The sequence below is a fragment of the Chiloscyllium plagiosum genome, unplaced genomic scaffold, assembly GCF_037043375.1.
Source record: "Chiloscyllium plagiosum isolate Xiang-an unplaced genomic scaffold, Cpla_swu_hap1 HiC_scaffold_4, whole genome shotgun sequence".
Classification (NCBI taxonomy): domain Eukaryota; kingdom Metazoa; phylum Chordata; class Chondrichthyes; order Orectolobiformes; family Hemiscylliidae; genus Chiloscyllium; species Chiloscyllium plagiosum.
Window position 1 is genome coordinate 54,071,501 of NW_028270142.1, and position 17,876 is coordinate 54,089,376.

The window sequence follows — 17,876 nt, forward strand, 5'->3', positions numbered from 1 at the left end:
CAGATTATCCTCTCATTGGTGTTTATGACAATGGATGGATTTTCTGATGGCCAGATGGTAGATATACAAATGTAAATGTGAGTTGCACATGGAAACCCTGCAGAATCTTCATTGTGCAGGCTCTGAAGATATTTCCAAGGAAATTGAAGGTTCTGCTGGGCAACTTGTCTGTGTTTGGACCCACTGAAAGTTTGCATTTAAATCAGAAAATGTGGAGGATTTCAATGAAACTAAGTAAGTAGCTACTCAGGAAAGGTGAGGCTTTTAAAAATGTGGTCTAACTCCTTAGTAACTACTTACCCTCAACCAGATCATTAAAACCTCCAAAATTTTGATCCAACAACCACCCCACCCACAGAACTGGCACTTTCCCTGGGACCCGGAAGCCTGCTTCGATCTGCGTCAAACTTCCCCTGCCACTGTCTCAGCCCCTGATCAGCACCTGAAACTCCCAGATCTTGTGCCAACTTCCCCTCAACTACCACCCACCACCTCACTGTAACTAATTTCTCGTATTCACCCTGATCTACCCTATACACTGTCACTTACTCGGTCCCCTTGATAACTTGAACTCTGGCATTCTACCCATTTGGTACCTTACCCCTTACCCCTTGGCAACCTACATATCTGACATTCAACTTACTTTGCACCTTACACCCTACTTGTCTGGCATTCTACCCTGGCAAACTAATCCCCTCTCCAGCTGCACCTTACCAAACTGGCAGCCCTGCTTTTGTGGCATTCGACCTAACTAGCACCTTATTTACTTTGCACTCTATTCCCAAGACATCTAGCATTCTCTCACCTGGCACCCTTCACCATTCCCAGCTGACATCATATTTACCTTGCATCCTGGCATCCTAACCTCCTTGCACTTTATTTGCCTGACATTGTACCCCCACAACCATCTGGGACCTTACCCTCGGCATCCTATGCCTACCCAGCTGACCCTCCTCTTACCTTGCACCCTGGTACTCTAAACACCTGGCACTTTATTTACCCTGCACTCTATCATCCCAGCAGCCTAACATCACACTTATTTGCTTATTGTTTGACAGCATCCAGCAGGTGAGTTCTGTGAAATGGGAGTCTGACAATTGTGCCCAACGAAAGAACTGTCAGAATAGAAATCCAGGGTTATATTTTTAGGGTTATATTTGTAAGCTTGGTGACAAAAAATGCGGAGCTCTGTTTGTTTGGAGACATATTTAATGAGGTTTGCAACTTAAGAAGTGAGGAGATGAGGTTAGTATTTTCGCGCATTTAAAGTAAGTACAAATTAAACGGTGCTGTTGCCTAGCAACAGGGGTCCAGTGACATGCACGGGCACAGAAAAATTCAGGAGTGAGTGAGTCAGGTAGACTGTGCGCGTCAGAGAGCAATAGCAGGAGCATTTAACTCCCTGGTAAGAAATCCTGCCAGAAAACATAGTTTCGGGAGCTCATGTTTGCCCTAAAGGTAAATCAATACTGATTTTAATTTGAAGTTTGTTTTCCATGTCTCATGGAGGGATAACATAAGAAATAAAGAAAGGACTTACTAAATGGACAGAAATTTGTTAGATGGCTGTACTCGTCTGTGCAGGACGCCTTGGTGTGAAAATAGTAATTTTTGGGGGGGGGGTGAATTTTGGACTTTGTAGGGATATTGCAGGGATAAAAGGAATATTTTGACTTTGAACCCTTTTCTGGTGTTTGCAATGAAGTCTTTCCAGTAATTTTGTTTAGGATAATATAGTTATATTTATTTATTAAACATTTTGTTATTTGTGTGAAGAGTGCAATGGCAGACCTTTGGGATGTGACTGATCTTCACTGTTTAGAAAAAAGCAAAACTAGATTCTGTCAAGCCAGGTTTCACTCTTGAATCTGACTTGTCAGGTGTTAACATCAGACTGGATCAGGACTGCTGCCACATTTTTGTACATTCCAACAGTGATTACCATTGACTGTAATGTACTTTTGGATGCCTAATGGTCATGAAATGTTACATAAATCCAGCCCTTCTTTCTTTAATATTCTCATGCAGCACTGCCTTCACAGCTCACCTACTCCTGCAAATTATTCCTGTAATTTATCTTACCATTACAGTCCAGAAGATAATCAACCATTTCAGGATAATTTACTGCCGCAGCCACGTGCAGTGGGGTTACACCATAGTTATCAGCCTTGTTCACGTCAGCATTTCTCTCGATCAGAAACTTGGCAACGTCAGGATGCCATGTTCTGGCTGCCTATTGAGACAGATATGAAATGCAGTCAGACTTTTGAGCAAGGGCCTCTTTAGTAACTCTGAACATGGAGATTCAAATGTCAACCTAAAATCAGTTTATAATGTTAATATATCATTGGGTCTTTGCCTGTTACTTGCACGACTGTGACAGATTTAGCTTGACAGTTCTTGAAGTGCAGGTTTGTTTGAAATAACATGAGTTGAAGCCATAACTTATTTTATTCAACACACAGCTGCATGTCAATGATAGTGAATGTTGACCACAGGATTTTAAAGCCCCCTGTCTGACGTGTTTTTTAGCAGTGGCCTTGAAAAATACAAAGGGTGATAAACCCATCAGTTTCCTGCTCACCCTCAAGCCAGTTTCCGTAATTTGGTGCATGCATGGGTGCCAAAATAGGCAATTTGCTTGCCGTTTTGAAATAAATAATTAGCAATTAATGCACGTTTCACATTGCCCAATCCATAAAATGGTTAATGTCACCATGCAGACAAGTGAACCTGTTTTTAACAAATATTTTTGCGAAGGAGGGAAAGATGGACGGTGGTAGGGACACAGCATTTTGGGCGTGTCATTTTTGCAGAGGGAGTAACCCATCCCAAAATTTTATTCTCCATTTGCTCTTTTCCATCTGGCCTCCAGAACCTGACACCCACCATACTCATCTCCCAAACACTCCCATCCCACCGCCCTAGGCAGCATGATCCCATCATGTCCAAAAAAAACATATTTACCAGTCTCTAATATCCATCTCCTGACCTTCCTGGGGTTGCTTGCAGTGCCAGCAAGACACACTATTCTATCTGGAGCTGCTGGAGCTGCTAAAATGGGCACACAGTCAAATTCCGAGGATGAGATTTCCTCCCACTGAGCAAGTCTCTACCCGTTTAACTCACTGGCAATTTGTTATTGCTGTGGGATGGGCTTCCTTAGGTCTATAAGCTGCTGGTCGATCCTTACAATGAGTATTGGGTGAATGGTGAATAAGTCTCCCCACCCTATGAAATTCAGTACCATGTTTTCAAGATTACATTTTAAAGTAAAGTGAAGGCAGATCTAGTATACAAAGTTACACATTTTAAAATGTTTCACTTAAACTTCATTTTATGACTTTAGAAGTTTATATAATGTGTTTACATTAATGATAAAGAAGGGGAAAATATTATTATATATGCATAATAGATATATTTATTAGGCAAGAATACATTTTCCAAAATACTTGTAGAAGGCCACTGTCAATTCTTGTTCCTAAGCACATTCAGTGATGATATAAAGGATTCAGATTGCTATTTATCAGCTTTGGAACCCTTTACTGCATTAAAGGCACTATATATATGAGGAATATTTTTAATTGATATTAGATATCAATGAGGAAATACTGACGACATTTCTCCTGAGCAGAATTCAATTCTAATAAAATCATAATGCAGGACTTGGTGCTACAATTTTAAAAAAACACATTAATCATAATTACTGAACACAAAAATGACTCATGGCAATAATGTTTTCCCTGAAATGAATCGTTCCATCAGATTCACATTACCCCGTGCAAAACGCCCTGTCCATATCTGTCAGTCGCATTGATATCGGCTCCACGTTCCAGCATGGTATTCAAACGTTCCAAATCAATCTAAAAATAAAAGAGTACAGATTTTTTTGGTTCTTAAAATTAATATTACCAATATTTAAACAAAGTCTAATAGGGAACAGATTCACATGGTTTCCAAGGTAGTCAGTGCAGTCCTTCCAAGCCTATTTGTTTGACAACAATAATATTTGATATATTCTTCCAAATGCTGCAATATTACATGAAGAATAGCGATGCTTCACATATATAGGTGTATATATCTACATATCCACATTATAAACACACAATAGGAAATTGGAAATGGTTATTTCAGTGAAAATATAAACTGAGATAAATCCTAGTTGAAAAGCATTATATTATTTCTGTTCTTGTAATGAAATAAATTAGATTTTTAATTTCCTTGTGAATTAGAAGTCTTGGATCATACTACATAATGTTTTATCACCTAAGCTACCAAGGAAACAAGAGAACAAATATTTTTAGAATCAGTGCTGGTGGGGAAGCTTTGGGCCATGGGAGGGTGATGGAGTTGGTTCACAGCTGTTTCACTCCTAACCCAACTCAACTTTATTTTGTTCATGGTCATTCAGGTTCACATGGCTCCCCTATATTTGGAAGCCTCTAATCTATGGTGTGGAACCTGAGATGAAAAATCTCTGACTCTGAATCATCAGCAAGAGGGCCTACTCTGAGTTGCAGCTAACACTGAGAATCAAATGTCTCATATTAACGGCAGGTGGAGGACGATATAATGTCATTATATGATTTATCTTTGGGTGCACAGAGCACCCGGAAAGTACTAACATCATTTGCATGAAAACCCTTAGCCAGCGTATGGGACAAAAAGTAGAAGCACCTCAGATGTCAGGTCTGTCAGAATTTTCTCCTGATGCTCTAATGGGATTTCCAGTCAGTACCCATAATCTGTTAATGTCAGCAGACTCACATGGGAAGTAGAGCCTGTGTTTATGTTGTCGAGGTGAGAGTGATGTTGGAAAAGCACAGGAGGTCAGGCAACATCTGAGGAACAGGAAAATCGACGTTTCAGGCAAAACCCTTCATCAGGAATGTGTCGAGAGAAGAAGAGAACTTCTTCAAGGTAGGCATCCTTACAAGAGGATTCACAGTAAGGTTAAAGTCAACTAGGCAGAAGTGGGTACTGCAGATGCTGGAAATCAGAGTCTAGATTAGAGTGGAGCTGGAAAAACACAGCAGGTCAGGCAGCATCCGAGGAGCAGGAAAATCGATGTTTCGGGCAAAAGCCCTTCATTGGGGCTGATAAAGGGCTTTTGCCCGAAACATCGATTTTCTTGCTCCTCGGATGCTGCCTGATCTGCTGTGTTTTTCCAGCACCACTCTAATCTAGACTCTGATTGCCAGCATCTGCAGTACCCACTTCTGCCCTGTGTTCATGTTGCCTAATCCATAAACAGAGCACCACTTCTTGTTTGATTTTACTTAAGCATGCTCTGCTTGGTTATTTTTTGCTAGCCTTGGAGGATAGAGGCCAGCAAGTAAAAATATACATTCTCACAGTTATATTTTAGTGCATAATACAATGTGGAAAAGGAAGAGTCAGGGATAGGGAAGGGATTCAAATACAATTTTAAAATTATTTTTACTTTAGTTTAGTCAAAGTAAAGGAACAAATTACCTTGCTTTCATTGCCTCTCTTTGATGCTATGATAAAATACTGAAGGAAAGCTGTTGTGGGGGAAACGCCGCTGCTTTGGTCCTGACTGCTTGTCCCTGGAGGTTGATTTGGTATCACTATTTGTTGTCCTGCATCTGTCAGCCTTTTCAGGCCAATGTATGTGGCAGAATCTGTGGTCTCTGTCAACAGAATAATGAGATTAGCAGGTTACTACTAGTCATTGTAAAGTGGTAATGTTTGCATCCAGCTGATTTCAGAGCAGCTAAGCTACAAAACAATATTTGAAAAAATGAACTTTAAAGGACATTTTAAAAGACGGGGAAAAGTAATATCTGAAAAGAAGGGGAAACGTAACAAAAGAAAGAAGAAACAGAAAGTCTGACAAAGGTTAGGTGAAAAATGTCAACAAGATTACAGATGGCAGCAATAGGTATGTTTAAACTGGATGGATGCTGGGCACCATTTCAAAGTCCAAATAAGTCTTGTAAATAGCAAGATTGGTGGGAATATTATAGAAGGTCTGAAAATGCTAAGTTTATCAAATCTTCACAAAGACTGGGATCAAGTTTTACAATAGGTTATTTTGATTCAGATGTTGAAGAGGAGATGTGAGCAAAAAATATAGAGTTCCTACCACTTCGAACAAAACAAAGTCATATCTATTCTCTATTAGCATACTGTCAATTTTAATCATTTCATGTGGCCAGTTATGACAACTTATGTTTGGACATGATGTGGAGGAGCTGATGTTGGACTGGGGTGGACAAATTTAGAAATCACACAACACCAGGTTATCGTCCAACAGGGTTATTTGGAAGCACTAGCTTTCGGAGCGCTGCTCCTTCACCTGACAAAGGAGCAGTGCTCTGAAAGCTGGTGCTTCCAAATAAATCTATTGGACTATAACCTGGTGTTGTGTGATTTTTAACTATGATTGCACTGTAACAGCTGTGCTTACTTAATATTTAGCACTGCCTTTTTGAATGCGAGATCAAACATAAATGAGTAACTAAGTAAATATCTTTAATATCTGTTAATATTCAACTAACCCTTGTGAGCTTAATGTTTCCAACTCCCCTCTAAAGGATGTACATTATAGTTTCTACTGCAGAACAAAATGGAATCCACTGCGCTACAGTTCTTATATAGATGGAGCATCCTTGTAATATTGTAATTGTAATGACATGTTATACGAACCGTCACAAATAATGGCAATGCATTTACATGAATATATCTACTGTAAGTTACGGGAAGTATATCATCTATACATGTACAGAAGGAAATATGCCTATGATACTGAAGATATAAATAGTTATTTTAACACTCACATCATATATTCACCAACAGTACATATTATAAATGTACATAACTTATGATGTCTTGTCCACTAAAGACTTCATTTTTAATTTAAGGAGGATGGACAAAGCTCCCTGCCACTACTAAAAACTCAAACACAAAACCAGCCTGCATGAGATACAGTTAGAATCCTGTCTGTAAAAAAAGGGGACCCTGGCTAATGTTTTACAAGCTTCACAAATGCAAGAACAGCATCTGACACCAAAGTGAAGGAGAATATTATCCTGCTATTATGTAAAGGAATTATGCTCCACCTAGAATAAGATCTGTACGAAATGCGAGTTACTACTAGTCTGTTTCTACTAGCCATTTCTTAAGCAGAATTTTTTTATTGTTTATTTAAAAGTAGCAACTTTAAGCTTTTTTTGTTTTATTTTTATCTACTATTTTTAAGGTTGCAGTGACAAATCAAAAACCAGCCCAAACCATTCCAGAGCCTGGGAATTCCCCAAAGGCTCAAACTGAACTCAGCATCATAATAAAGGAGAGGATCAGAAGGTCCAGCTGTTAAGTTACAACCAAAAAAGGAGGAAGAGCCCCTTCAATTGGAAAGTGAATGGAAAGCTCAAAAATGCAATGGTCAGACCCAATATGTACACTTAATGTCCGAATACCTTCCTGGAGAGCTTGATCGCCTGACCTTCTGAACCAGTTACAATTAAGATTGAAGTTAAACAAGAATGAAAGAAGTGATTCTGAAAAGTGAGAAGTGAAGCAGAAGAATGCTGAAGTGGCTGAGAGAGAATATTAAGAAATAACAAATATGGGTACACCAAATGGTCTCTCAAGTTTGCTCGATCACTCAGTGTGATCATGGTTGATCTATTGCCTAAACTTCACTTTCCTGTTCACTTTTTATATCCCTTGATTTTCTGTTTCAGCCTTAATATATTTAAACAAGATGTGGAGGTGCTGGTGTTGGACTGGGGTGAAAAGTTGAAAATCACACAACACCAAGGTAGAGTCCAACAGGTTTATTTGAAAGCACCAGCTTTTGGGACGCGGATCCTTCGTCAGGTAGCTAGAGGAACAGGATGCATAGGACACAGAATTTATAAGTAAAAGATCAAAGTGTTATACAAAGTTGTATGACACTTTGATCTTTTACTTGTACATTCTGTGTCCTACGTATCCTGTCCCACTAGCTACCTGATGAAGGAGCAGTGCTCTAAAAGCTTGTGGAGTCGTAGAAATGTACAGCACAGAAACAGACCCTTCGGTCCAACGCATCCATGCTGACCAGATACTCCTTGGATGCTGCCTGAACTGCTGTGCTCTTCCAGCACCACTAATCCAGATATCCCAACCCAATCTAGTCCCACCTGCCAGTACCTGGCCCATATCCCTTCAAACCTTTCCTAATCATATACCATCCAGATGCCTTTTGAATGTTGCAATTGTACTTGCCTCCACCACTTCCTCTGGTAGCTCATTCCATACATATACCACCCTAAATCCTTTGGACTATAACCTGGTGTTGTGTGATTTTCATATTTAAACAATGCAGCATATGCAATGTTCTGGAGTGGAGAATTTTCAAGATTCACAACCCTCTGAGTGAAGACAATTCTTTTCATCTTGGTTCTAAGCAATAGACCTCAGCATGAGACGAAGCCCCCGTGTTCTAAGTTCCCTAACCAAGAGAAACAACCTTTATACTGTAATATGCCCCTTCAGAGGTGTTATGTTTCAATGAAATAACCCCAAAGTCTTCTGAACATCATAAAGTATAGCTCCCGTTTGCTCAGCAGCTTGTCATAGGATAACCTTTTCATTCTGGAACCAACCTAGTGACTGTGTATGTTGTACAGGCTCTAAGGCAAGTATATCCATCATGAGATAAGAAGACTGAAACTACATGTAATATTCCAGATGTGTATTCACTGATGTCCTAAACAATGGTAACAAAGACTTTTATTATTGTACTCTTATTTCCCTTGCAAAAAAAGTCCAACATGATACTTGCCTTTCTCATACTTGTTGCTCCCCTCAACTTTGTCAACTTTTGGTGTTCTATGTACAAGTATACCCCAAGTGCACTGTATAAACTTCAATATTTTTGAAGTTTCATACCTTTTAAAGAATATCCTATTTTTATAATCTGAGTGCCTAAACCAGTAAACTCACACTTCCTGCATTATATTTAATTTGTCATCTTGATTGTTTACTCTCTCAACCTGTCTTTTGTCTTCCTCGCAGTTTATATTCCCATCTAGTTTGATATCATCAAAAAAATTGGATACATTATTCTCAACATTTTCAACAAAGTCATTAATATAAATTGTAAGCAACTGAGGCTTCAATATTTACAGCACTGCTTACAGCCTACCAATTTGAACATTTCCATATATCCCTACTTTCTGCTCCCACTTGTAAACTCGTCCTCCATTCATGCTAATACATTAGCCCAACACCAAGAGCTTTTTGTCTTGCATATAAGCCTTTTTTATGATACCTAATCAATTACTTCTTGGAAATTTCAGTGCATTACATCTGTTAGCTAATTTACCACTTCAACCTTAACCTGCTAATTACTTTCTCAAAAACCAAAAAAAAGGCAGAGCGGTAGACGTTGTCTACATTGACATTAGCAAGGCCTTTGAAAAGGTTCTGCATGATAGACTGGTTAATAAGGTTAGATCACATAGGATCCAGGGAGCTCGCCACTTGGATACAAAATCGGCTTCACAGTAAGAGACGGGTGATGGTAGGAAGATGTTCAGAATGGAGGCCTGTGACCAGCGGTGTGCCACAAGGACTGGTGCTGGGTCCACTGTTGTTTGTCATTTACAAAAATGATTTGGATGATAACATAGGAGGCACGGTTAATAAGTTTGCAAATGATACCAAAATTGGTGGTATAGTGGACAGTGAAGAAGGTAATCTAAGAGTATAATGGGATTTTGATCAGCTGGGCCAGTGGGCCAAGAAATAGCAGATGGAGTTTAATTTAGATAAATGCAAGGTGTTGCCTTCATAAGCAAACCAAGGCAGGACTAACACAGTTATTGGGAGGACCTTGGGAAATGTTGTCAAACAAAGAGACATAAGGGGGTGGTGCATAATTCCTTTAAAGTGGTGTCACAGGTAGACAGCATGGTGTAGGAAGCATTTGGCACGCTTGCCTTCATTCGTCGGAGCATTGAGTACAGGAATTGGGATGTTATTGTTACCACTGTACAAGACAATGGTAAGGTCATGTATGGAACATTGCATACACTATACAGGTTGCCCTGTTATAAGAAGGATGTTGTTATGTTGGAGAGGGTGGAAAAAGATTAACAAGGATGTTACTCAGATTGGAAGGTTCGAGTTATAAGGAGAGGCTGGATGGATTGGGACTTCTTTCCCTGAAGCATAGGAGGCTGAGGGTTGACATGTAGAGGTTTATAAAATCATGAGGGGCATAGGTAACTTGATTAGTCAAGGTCTTTTCCCCAGGGTAGAGGAGTCCAAACCTAGAGGGCATAGGTTTAAGATGAAGACGGGAAAGATTTCAAAGGGACCTGGGGGGAGCGGGGGGGGGGGGGGGTGGAAGCATTTTGACACAGAAAGTGGTGCATATATGGAATGAGCTGCCAAGGAAGTGGTCGAGGTAAGTACAATTGCAAGGAAGGGACATGAATAGGAGAGGTTTAAAAGGGATATGGGCCAAATGCTGGCAAATGGGACTAGTTCAGTTTAGGAAACCTGGTTGGCATGGATGAGTTGGACTGAAGGGTCTGTTTTCATGCTGTTTGACTCTGAGGATCTGAAATCTGAATACAGGCTGAGGTAAGTAGTTGTTGGCAGGAGCAACCACTTAACAGGTGCTCTTAATAACTTAGGCGGCAATAAAATGTCTTCTCGATGCAAATAACATGATAAAATGGCTCCTAGACTGCAAACTGACAATTCTGCTAAAGCTGCATAAAATGGCTTTAAGTTACTAAGTGCTAATTCTGCTCTCGCTGCTTAATTGACTAACCACAGAATGCTTCAATAGACATTAGCAGACAATGTTCCCTTTACAGCATAGAAATAACTAGACTAGATAAGACATTATTGACCATCCTAACTGACTTTCAGATGCAAGTGCAATGGCTTGGTAAGTGAGATAAAGGTGACCTGAATGTTGGAAAACAGAGTTGGTTCCCAGGAAATATCATTGGACAAATAATTGCCAAATAAAGCATATCGTGTATTGATTGGTGATTGTTTGAATGTACTATGTGTCTCCCAATGCTTTACACCTGGCCGTATGAAGAAATAAAGAATGAAATGCTAAAGAACCAGACTGATTGTGAGTTCTTATTGACCAATCATGGAATAGAAACTCCTCCCCACCCCCCCGGAGATCTTCAACTCTATAACATTTGTCAAGAGACAAGTGAGGAGGAGAAGTAGATATGGAGAATTTGAGAGCCAAGCCCAATGTTTCAAACAATTGTTTCTCATCTCCATTTTATAAAATGAAGCAGTGTCTTAATGAATATATTGTACACTTTGTACTCTGTTTCAGCCCTACTGCCACAACATCTTTCCTATTGTGACATGTCTGACATTGCAAATTGAATACCAATTGCAGTCCTAATATTGAATATAGATCCACCATTACTCCTCAAACTGTATCACTTAAAATACAATTTGCATTTCTAAATTTACACTGACTCAAGGTGATACTTTTCAGGTCTTGTCAGCATACACCAATATCTCCAATCTCTACATTAGTTAATTACATACCCTTCTGTTCAAAATTTACGTTTTTAAAAAACTGAAAGATATTACGTCAAAATTTTTCACATTTAATTTTCTTTGCTTCTCTTTGTTCATTCTTATCAATTCTGCTAACAGTTTCCTTTGGTTCCTGGAATGACCTACTATACTTCATGTATCGAATTGTCTGTAAATTTGGACATCACTTTTGCCAATCATTGATGTAAACAGTGAACGAAACCAGCCAAGAACATCAGATGGACACTGATATCCATGTGCAATCACTCTGTGAAAATGTTTTAATTATCAATATCTAATTCCTCTATTCTAATTGTATGTTAGCCCAACCTGCTCAATTCATGCACCTTAATATTTTCCAATATCTTTTATGTGGCACCTTGCAGTAAGAATATAAAAAAGGAGCAGAAGTACCTTGATTCTGCTCTGTTATTTAATAAGCCCATGGCTGAACTTTACTTTCTTGCTCTAACCTAATATCACTTGACTTCCTGCCAAAACAACTGTCAATTTTAGTGTGGGATACACCTAATAATTTAGCATCCACAGCCCTCAGGGATAGAAAATTCCTACAATTCACAATTTTGAGTGAAAAACTTCCTCACTTAAGGCTATTGTCCCAAGCCCCACTCACTCCAGCCAAGGGAAACAGTATCTTGGAATTTAGCCTGTCAAGCACTCCAAGAATTCAATACATTTCAATTCATTCACTTTTCTCTTTCTTCTAAACTTTAGAGAATGTAGTGGTTGTGTGTTATAGTTCGCTTGAGATGTCTGTGTTGCTATGGCAACATACAAATACATTTTACAGTTTTGAGATCTGACAATGATGGTAGAGTTTCCAATGTTCTTTCCATCGTGTGGCTGATTAGGAAACTTTGATGCTGTAACTGCATGCCACTGGGTTTTTGGAACAGTTCTGAAAATGTGTTGCTGGAAGAGCGCAGCAGGTCAGGCAGCATCCAGGGAACAGGAGAATCGACGTTTCGGGCATAAGCCCTTCTTCAGGAACAAGAAGGGCTTATGCCCGAAACGTTGATTCTCCTGTTCCCTGGATGCTGCCTGACCTGCTGCGCTCTTCCAGCAACACATTTTCAGCTCTGATCTCCAGCATCTGCAGACCTCACTTTCTCCTTTGGAACAGTTCAGTCATCAACTTGTTTGGCTGCATTGTCACACACTGGAGGATGCAAGTAAATTCAATTTAATCTCTCCTCATCTCAGAATTTTAAAAATTCTCTTCATGTAATATCTGCATTGCTCTCAAAACCAGCATATGTTAGCTATCCCTAATTGCTTTGAACTGAATTGCTCAGCAATTTTAGAGGCAGGCAGGAGTCAACTGCATTGCTTGGATCTCTAGACACATGAGTCAGAAAGATGTACAGCACAGAAACAGACCTTTCGGTCCAACTCATCCATGCCGAACAGATATCCCAACCTAATCTAGTCCCATTTGCCAGCACCTGGCCCATATCCCTCTAAACCCTTCCTATTCATATACCATCCAAACGCCTTTTAAATGTTGCAATTGTACGAGCCTCCACCACTTCCTCTGGCAGCTCATTCCATACATGCATCACCCTCTGCGTGAAAACATTGCCCCTTAGGTCCCTTTTATATTTTTCCTATCCATCTGTGAAGCTACTTTCAAGGCTCTATGAACCTGCACTCCAAGGTCTCTGTTCAGCAACACTTTCTAGGACCTTGCCAGTAAGTATATAAGTCCTGCTAAGATTTGCTTTCCCAAAATGCAGCGCCTTGCATTTATCTAAATTAAACTCCATCTGCCACTCCTCAACCCATTGGCCTATCTGCAAGATCCCGTTATAATCTGAGATAACTTTCTTCACTGTCCACCAATTTTGGTGTCATCTACAAACTTACTAATTATACCTCCTATGTTCATATCCAAATCATTTATACAAATGATGAAAAGTAGTGGACTTAGCACCGATCCTTGTGGTACTCCATTGGTCACAGACCTTCAGTCTGAAAAGCAACTCTCCACCACTACCCTCTGTCTTCTACCTTCGAGCCAGTTCAGTATCCAAATGGCTAGTTCTCTCTGTATTCCATGAGATCTCACCTTGCTAACCAGTCTCTCATGGGGAACCTTGTCGAACGCCTTACTAAAGTCCATGTAGATCACATTCACTGCTCTGCCCTTATCAATTCTCTTTGTTACTTTTTCAAAAAATTCAATCAAGTTTGTGCGACATGATTTCCCATGCACAAAGCCATGTTGACTATCCCTAATCCCTTGTCTTTCCAGATGCATGTAAATCCTGTCCCTCAGGATTCATGGATGCATTCATTTCAAGAGGGCTAGATTACAAGATCAGGGATACGTTGCTGAGTCTGTATAAGGCTTTAATCAGACCATACTTGGAATATTGTAGGCAGCTTTGGGTCCCATATCTAAGGAAAGATGCTGGTCTTGGAGGAGGGTCGAGAGGAGATTCACAAGAATGATCCTGGGATGAAAGGCTTGTCATGTGAAGAACAGTTGTGGACGTTGTCTCTGTATTCGATTGAGTTTAGAAGGATGAGGGTGGTAGATATCATTGAAACTTACAGAATACATAGAGGCCTGGATAGAGTGGACATGGAGAAGATAGTTCCCCTAATAAAATAGCACCCCAGGGCACAGATTCAGAGTGACCCTTTAGATTTGTGATGAGGAGGATTTTTTTCAGCTAAAAGATGGTTAATCTGTAGAATTTATTGTGCAGAGGGCTGTAGAGGTCAAGTCATTGAATATCTTCAAGACAGAGAGAGTAAGGTTTTTGATTAGTAAGGGCATCAAACATTACGGGGAGAAGGCACGAGAATGGAGTTGAGAGACAGCAGCCATGATTGAATGGTGGAGCAGATTCAATGGACCAAATTGTCTAATTCCATTCCTATGTCTTATGGTGTAATTGATAGTAGTTTCATGGTCACTATTACTGAGACTAGCATTCAATTCACAATTTTTATTGATTCATCAAATGTAAACTCCATCAGCTACTACTGTTGGAGTTGTAACTGATATAAGGCTTTAGCCTGTACCTTTGAGCTATTAGCCTGGTGACATATCACCATTCCTCCCCCTGCATAGTCAACCGTTCACTATATCTTTAAATGATATAGTGGAGGATTGATTTACTATGTGCTGCCAGAAGTGTTTTGATCATATAAAGCAACATTGGTCCTGCTCTTGTCTGTTAAAATCAGTCACTGTTCCAGGATCCTTCTGGAATTAAAAAAGAGCCCTGTTCTTTTCTTCTGTGTGCCACCTTCTTAAACCTGTTTCCTCCACCTTCAGCTCCACAATATGTGCAGGAGTAGCGTAGACATCTTTGTCACTGAGATCAAGATCAACCAATTAGTTGGCTTGGTTGCTTCCCACCCAATCACTGGCCTACTGGGCTAAATCTCTTCTTCTAAAGTATCCTCTTGCCCTACCCTACCCTGTTAAAAATCACACAACACCAGGTTATAGTCCAACAGGTTTAATTGGAAGCACACTAGCTTTCGGAGCTACGCTCCTTCATCAGGTGATTCATCTGATGAAGGAGCATCGCTCCGAAAGCTAGTGTGCTTCCAATTAAACCTGTTGGACTATAAGCTGGTGTTAAGTGATTTTTAACTTTGTACACCCCAGTCCAACACCAGCATCTCCGAATCATACCCTACCCTGAGTATGGATCTTTCTTTTGTTTCTTTACTATCTCCTCTCATCCCCATTCTGAGCTCATTTTGTCTGTAGACCCACTTCCTGTTCTGTTGTTCCCAGTCCCATTAATCTGCTGATCACCCAATGTCTTCTCAAGGTCAACACATTTTGTAATCATGTTAACAGATCTGTCTCTTCTTGAATGTTTGGTTTGCCTTCAACTGTGCCATCAATGGCTCTGTCCTGGGAAAAAAAGAATGATTGACTCCAGGGTCCCCCAGATTTAGTGCTTCATCTCTAAACTCCCTTTTCTCTGCAATGTCCTTGAATGTGCTGTTGGCCTCCAAGTCTGTGCTCACTCAACTGGATCTCTATGTCAGAATCATGTTTGCTTTGGTTATAGAAGACACAGGGTTGTTGTGGAGGGGTGTTTTCTGACTGGAGGTCTATGACCGGTGATGTTCTGCAAGGATCAGTGGGGGGGACCTCTGTTGTTTGTAATTATATACATGATTTGGATGAAAATGTAGGTGGTCTGATTAGTAAGTTTGCAGATGATAGAGAAATTGGTGGAACTTTGGATAGTGAGGAAGGTTATCAAAGGATACAGCAGGAGATAGATCAATTTGAAAGTTGGGCAGAGAAATGGCAAATAGAGTTAGTCCTGACAAGTGTGAGGTCAGATGCAAGAGGAGTCTATACAGAGGGATCTTGGGGTGTAAGTACATAGCTCTCTGAAAGTGGATTAGGTGGTTAAAAAAAGGCATGTGGAATGCTTGCCTTCATCAGTTGAGGCATTGAGGATAAAAGTTGACAAAGTCAAGCATAAAACGTTAATTTGGAGTATTGTGTGCAGTTCTGGTCAGCACACTATATGAAAAATGTGAAGGCTTTGGAGAGGGTGCTAAAGAGGTTTACCAGGATGTTGCCTGCATTGGAGTGCATTATTTATAAGAAGAGGTTGGACAAACTTGGATTGTTTTCTCCAAAGCGTCAAAGGCTGAGGGGCTTTGTTGCTCTTCTATTTCAACCCTTTTGCAGAAGAGTTAGAACATAAAACTTAGAACAGGCCAACAGAGGAACAGGCCATTCAGCCCATGATGCTGTGTCAATCATGATGCCAAGTTAAAGTAATCCCTTCTGCCTGCCAATGCTCCCATTCCCTGCATTCTTTGCATATTCATGTGCTTATCTAAAAGCCACTTAAACGCCCCTATCATATCTGCCTCCATCCCTACCCCTGGCAGCATGTTCCAGGCACCTACCACTCTCTATGTAAAAAACTTGCCCCTCACATCTCCTTTGAACATTCCCTCTCTTACCTTAAAATGCATGTCCCCGTCGTATTAGACATTTCAACTCTGGGAAAAAGATTCTGATTGTGAATCCTATCTATGTCTCTCATAATTTTAGAAACTTCTATCAGGTCTGCCCTCAGCCTCCATCACTCCAGAGAAAACAACTCTAGTTTTCCAGCCTCTCCTAATAGCTCATACCCACTAATCCAGGCAGCATCTTGGTAAGTCTCTTCTGCACCCTCTCCAAAGCCTCAACCTCCTTCCTGGAGTGTTGTGACCAGAATTGAATGCAATAGTCAAAGGGTGGCCTAGCCAAACTTTTATACAGCTGCAATATCACTTCCTGTCTCTTGTATTCAGTGCCCCAACCAATAAAAGCCTAGCTATTTGTATGGCCACTTTCAAGGAGCTATGGACTAGATCTCTCTGTACATCAATGTTGTTAAGGGTCCTGCCACTAACTGTATACATTCCCTTATCATTTCATCTGCCAAAGTGCAAAACATCTCACTTGCTCGGATTAAACTCCATCTGCCACTTCTCTGCCCATATCTGCAACTGATCTATATTCCAATGTATCCTTTGACAACCTTCTACACTTCCCACAACTCCCCCAATCTTTGCGTCTTCTGCAAACTTACTAATCCAGCCATCAAAATTTTCTTCCAAGTCATTAATATAAATCACAAACAGCAGAGGTCCCATTACAGATCCCTGCGGAACATCACTAGTCACTGACCTCCAGCCAGAAAAACACCCTTCCATCCTTACCTTTTGTCTTCTATGGGCAAGCCAATTCTGAATCCAAATGGCCAAGTCATATGGATCCCTTGCATCTGAAGCTTCTCAATGAGCCTACCAGGAGGGACCTTGTTGAAAACCTTACTAAATTCCAAATAAACAACATCCACTGCTCTACCCTCATTGATTATCCTTGTCATCTCAAAAAAAAATCAACTGAGTTAATCAGACATGACCTTCCCTGCACAATGCCATGTGGAATGTGCCTAATTAGGCCAGGCTTTTCCAAATGTGTGTAGATCCTATCCCTGAGAATCCTCTCCAATAGCTTCCCAAACACCCATGTGAGATTCACCAGGCTATAATTTCCTGCCTTATCCCTATTTCCATTCTTGAACAGAGTTACAACATTAGCTACTAGTGGCAAGAGTGGAGATAACGGTCTTGGTTAAGGCCCTAACAATCACCTTTCTTGCCTCTTTCAATAACCAGGGATACTTCTCATTGGCCCTGGGGACTTACCCACCTTAATACTCTTCAAGACACCTAACACCACTTCTTTCTTGGCCTCAAAATGCCCAGGCAAATTAGCATAACCATACTAATCACACTATTTTCCATGTCCTTCACCT

The 17,876-nt window shown here is 40.3% G+C and overlaps 1 protein-coding gene and 1 long non-coding RNA gene across 3 annotated transcripts in view; one reads left to right on the forward strand and one right to left on the reverse strand.

Moving 5' to 3' along the window:
• LOC122549582 (uncharacterized) overlaps nt 1–17,876 on the reverse strand; it is a 104,996-nt gene that overhangs the window by 65,110 nt on the left and 22,010 nt on the right. The window contains exons 3-5 of the mRNA XM_043689416.2: nt 5,476–5,654; nt 3,777–3,863; nt 2,083–2,233 (exon numbers count right to left, since the gene is read on the reverse strand). Of these exons, the coding sequence (XP_043545351.2) occupies nt 2,083–2,233; nt 3,777–3,863; nt 5,476–5,654 (417 nt within the window). The remainder of the gene's footprint in view (nt 1–2,082; nt 2,234–3,776; nt 3,864–5,475; nt 5,655–17,876) is intronic.
• LOC148150147 (uncharacterized) lies at nt 1,386–7,837 on the forward strand. Of its 2 annotated transcripts, none has more exons than XR_015756962.1 (3): nt 1,386–1,458; nt 4,759–4,920; nt 7,226–7,837. It is a non-coding gene; the product is annotated as an uncharacterized LOC148150147 (long non-coding RNA). The 2 variants fall into 2 exon arrangements; XR_015756963.1 differs by having other exon boundaries at nt 1,394–1,458; nt 4,762–4,920.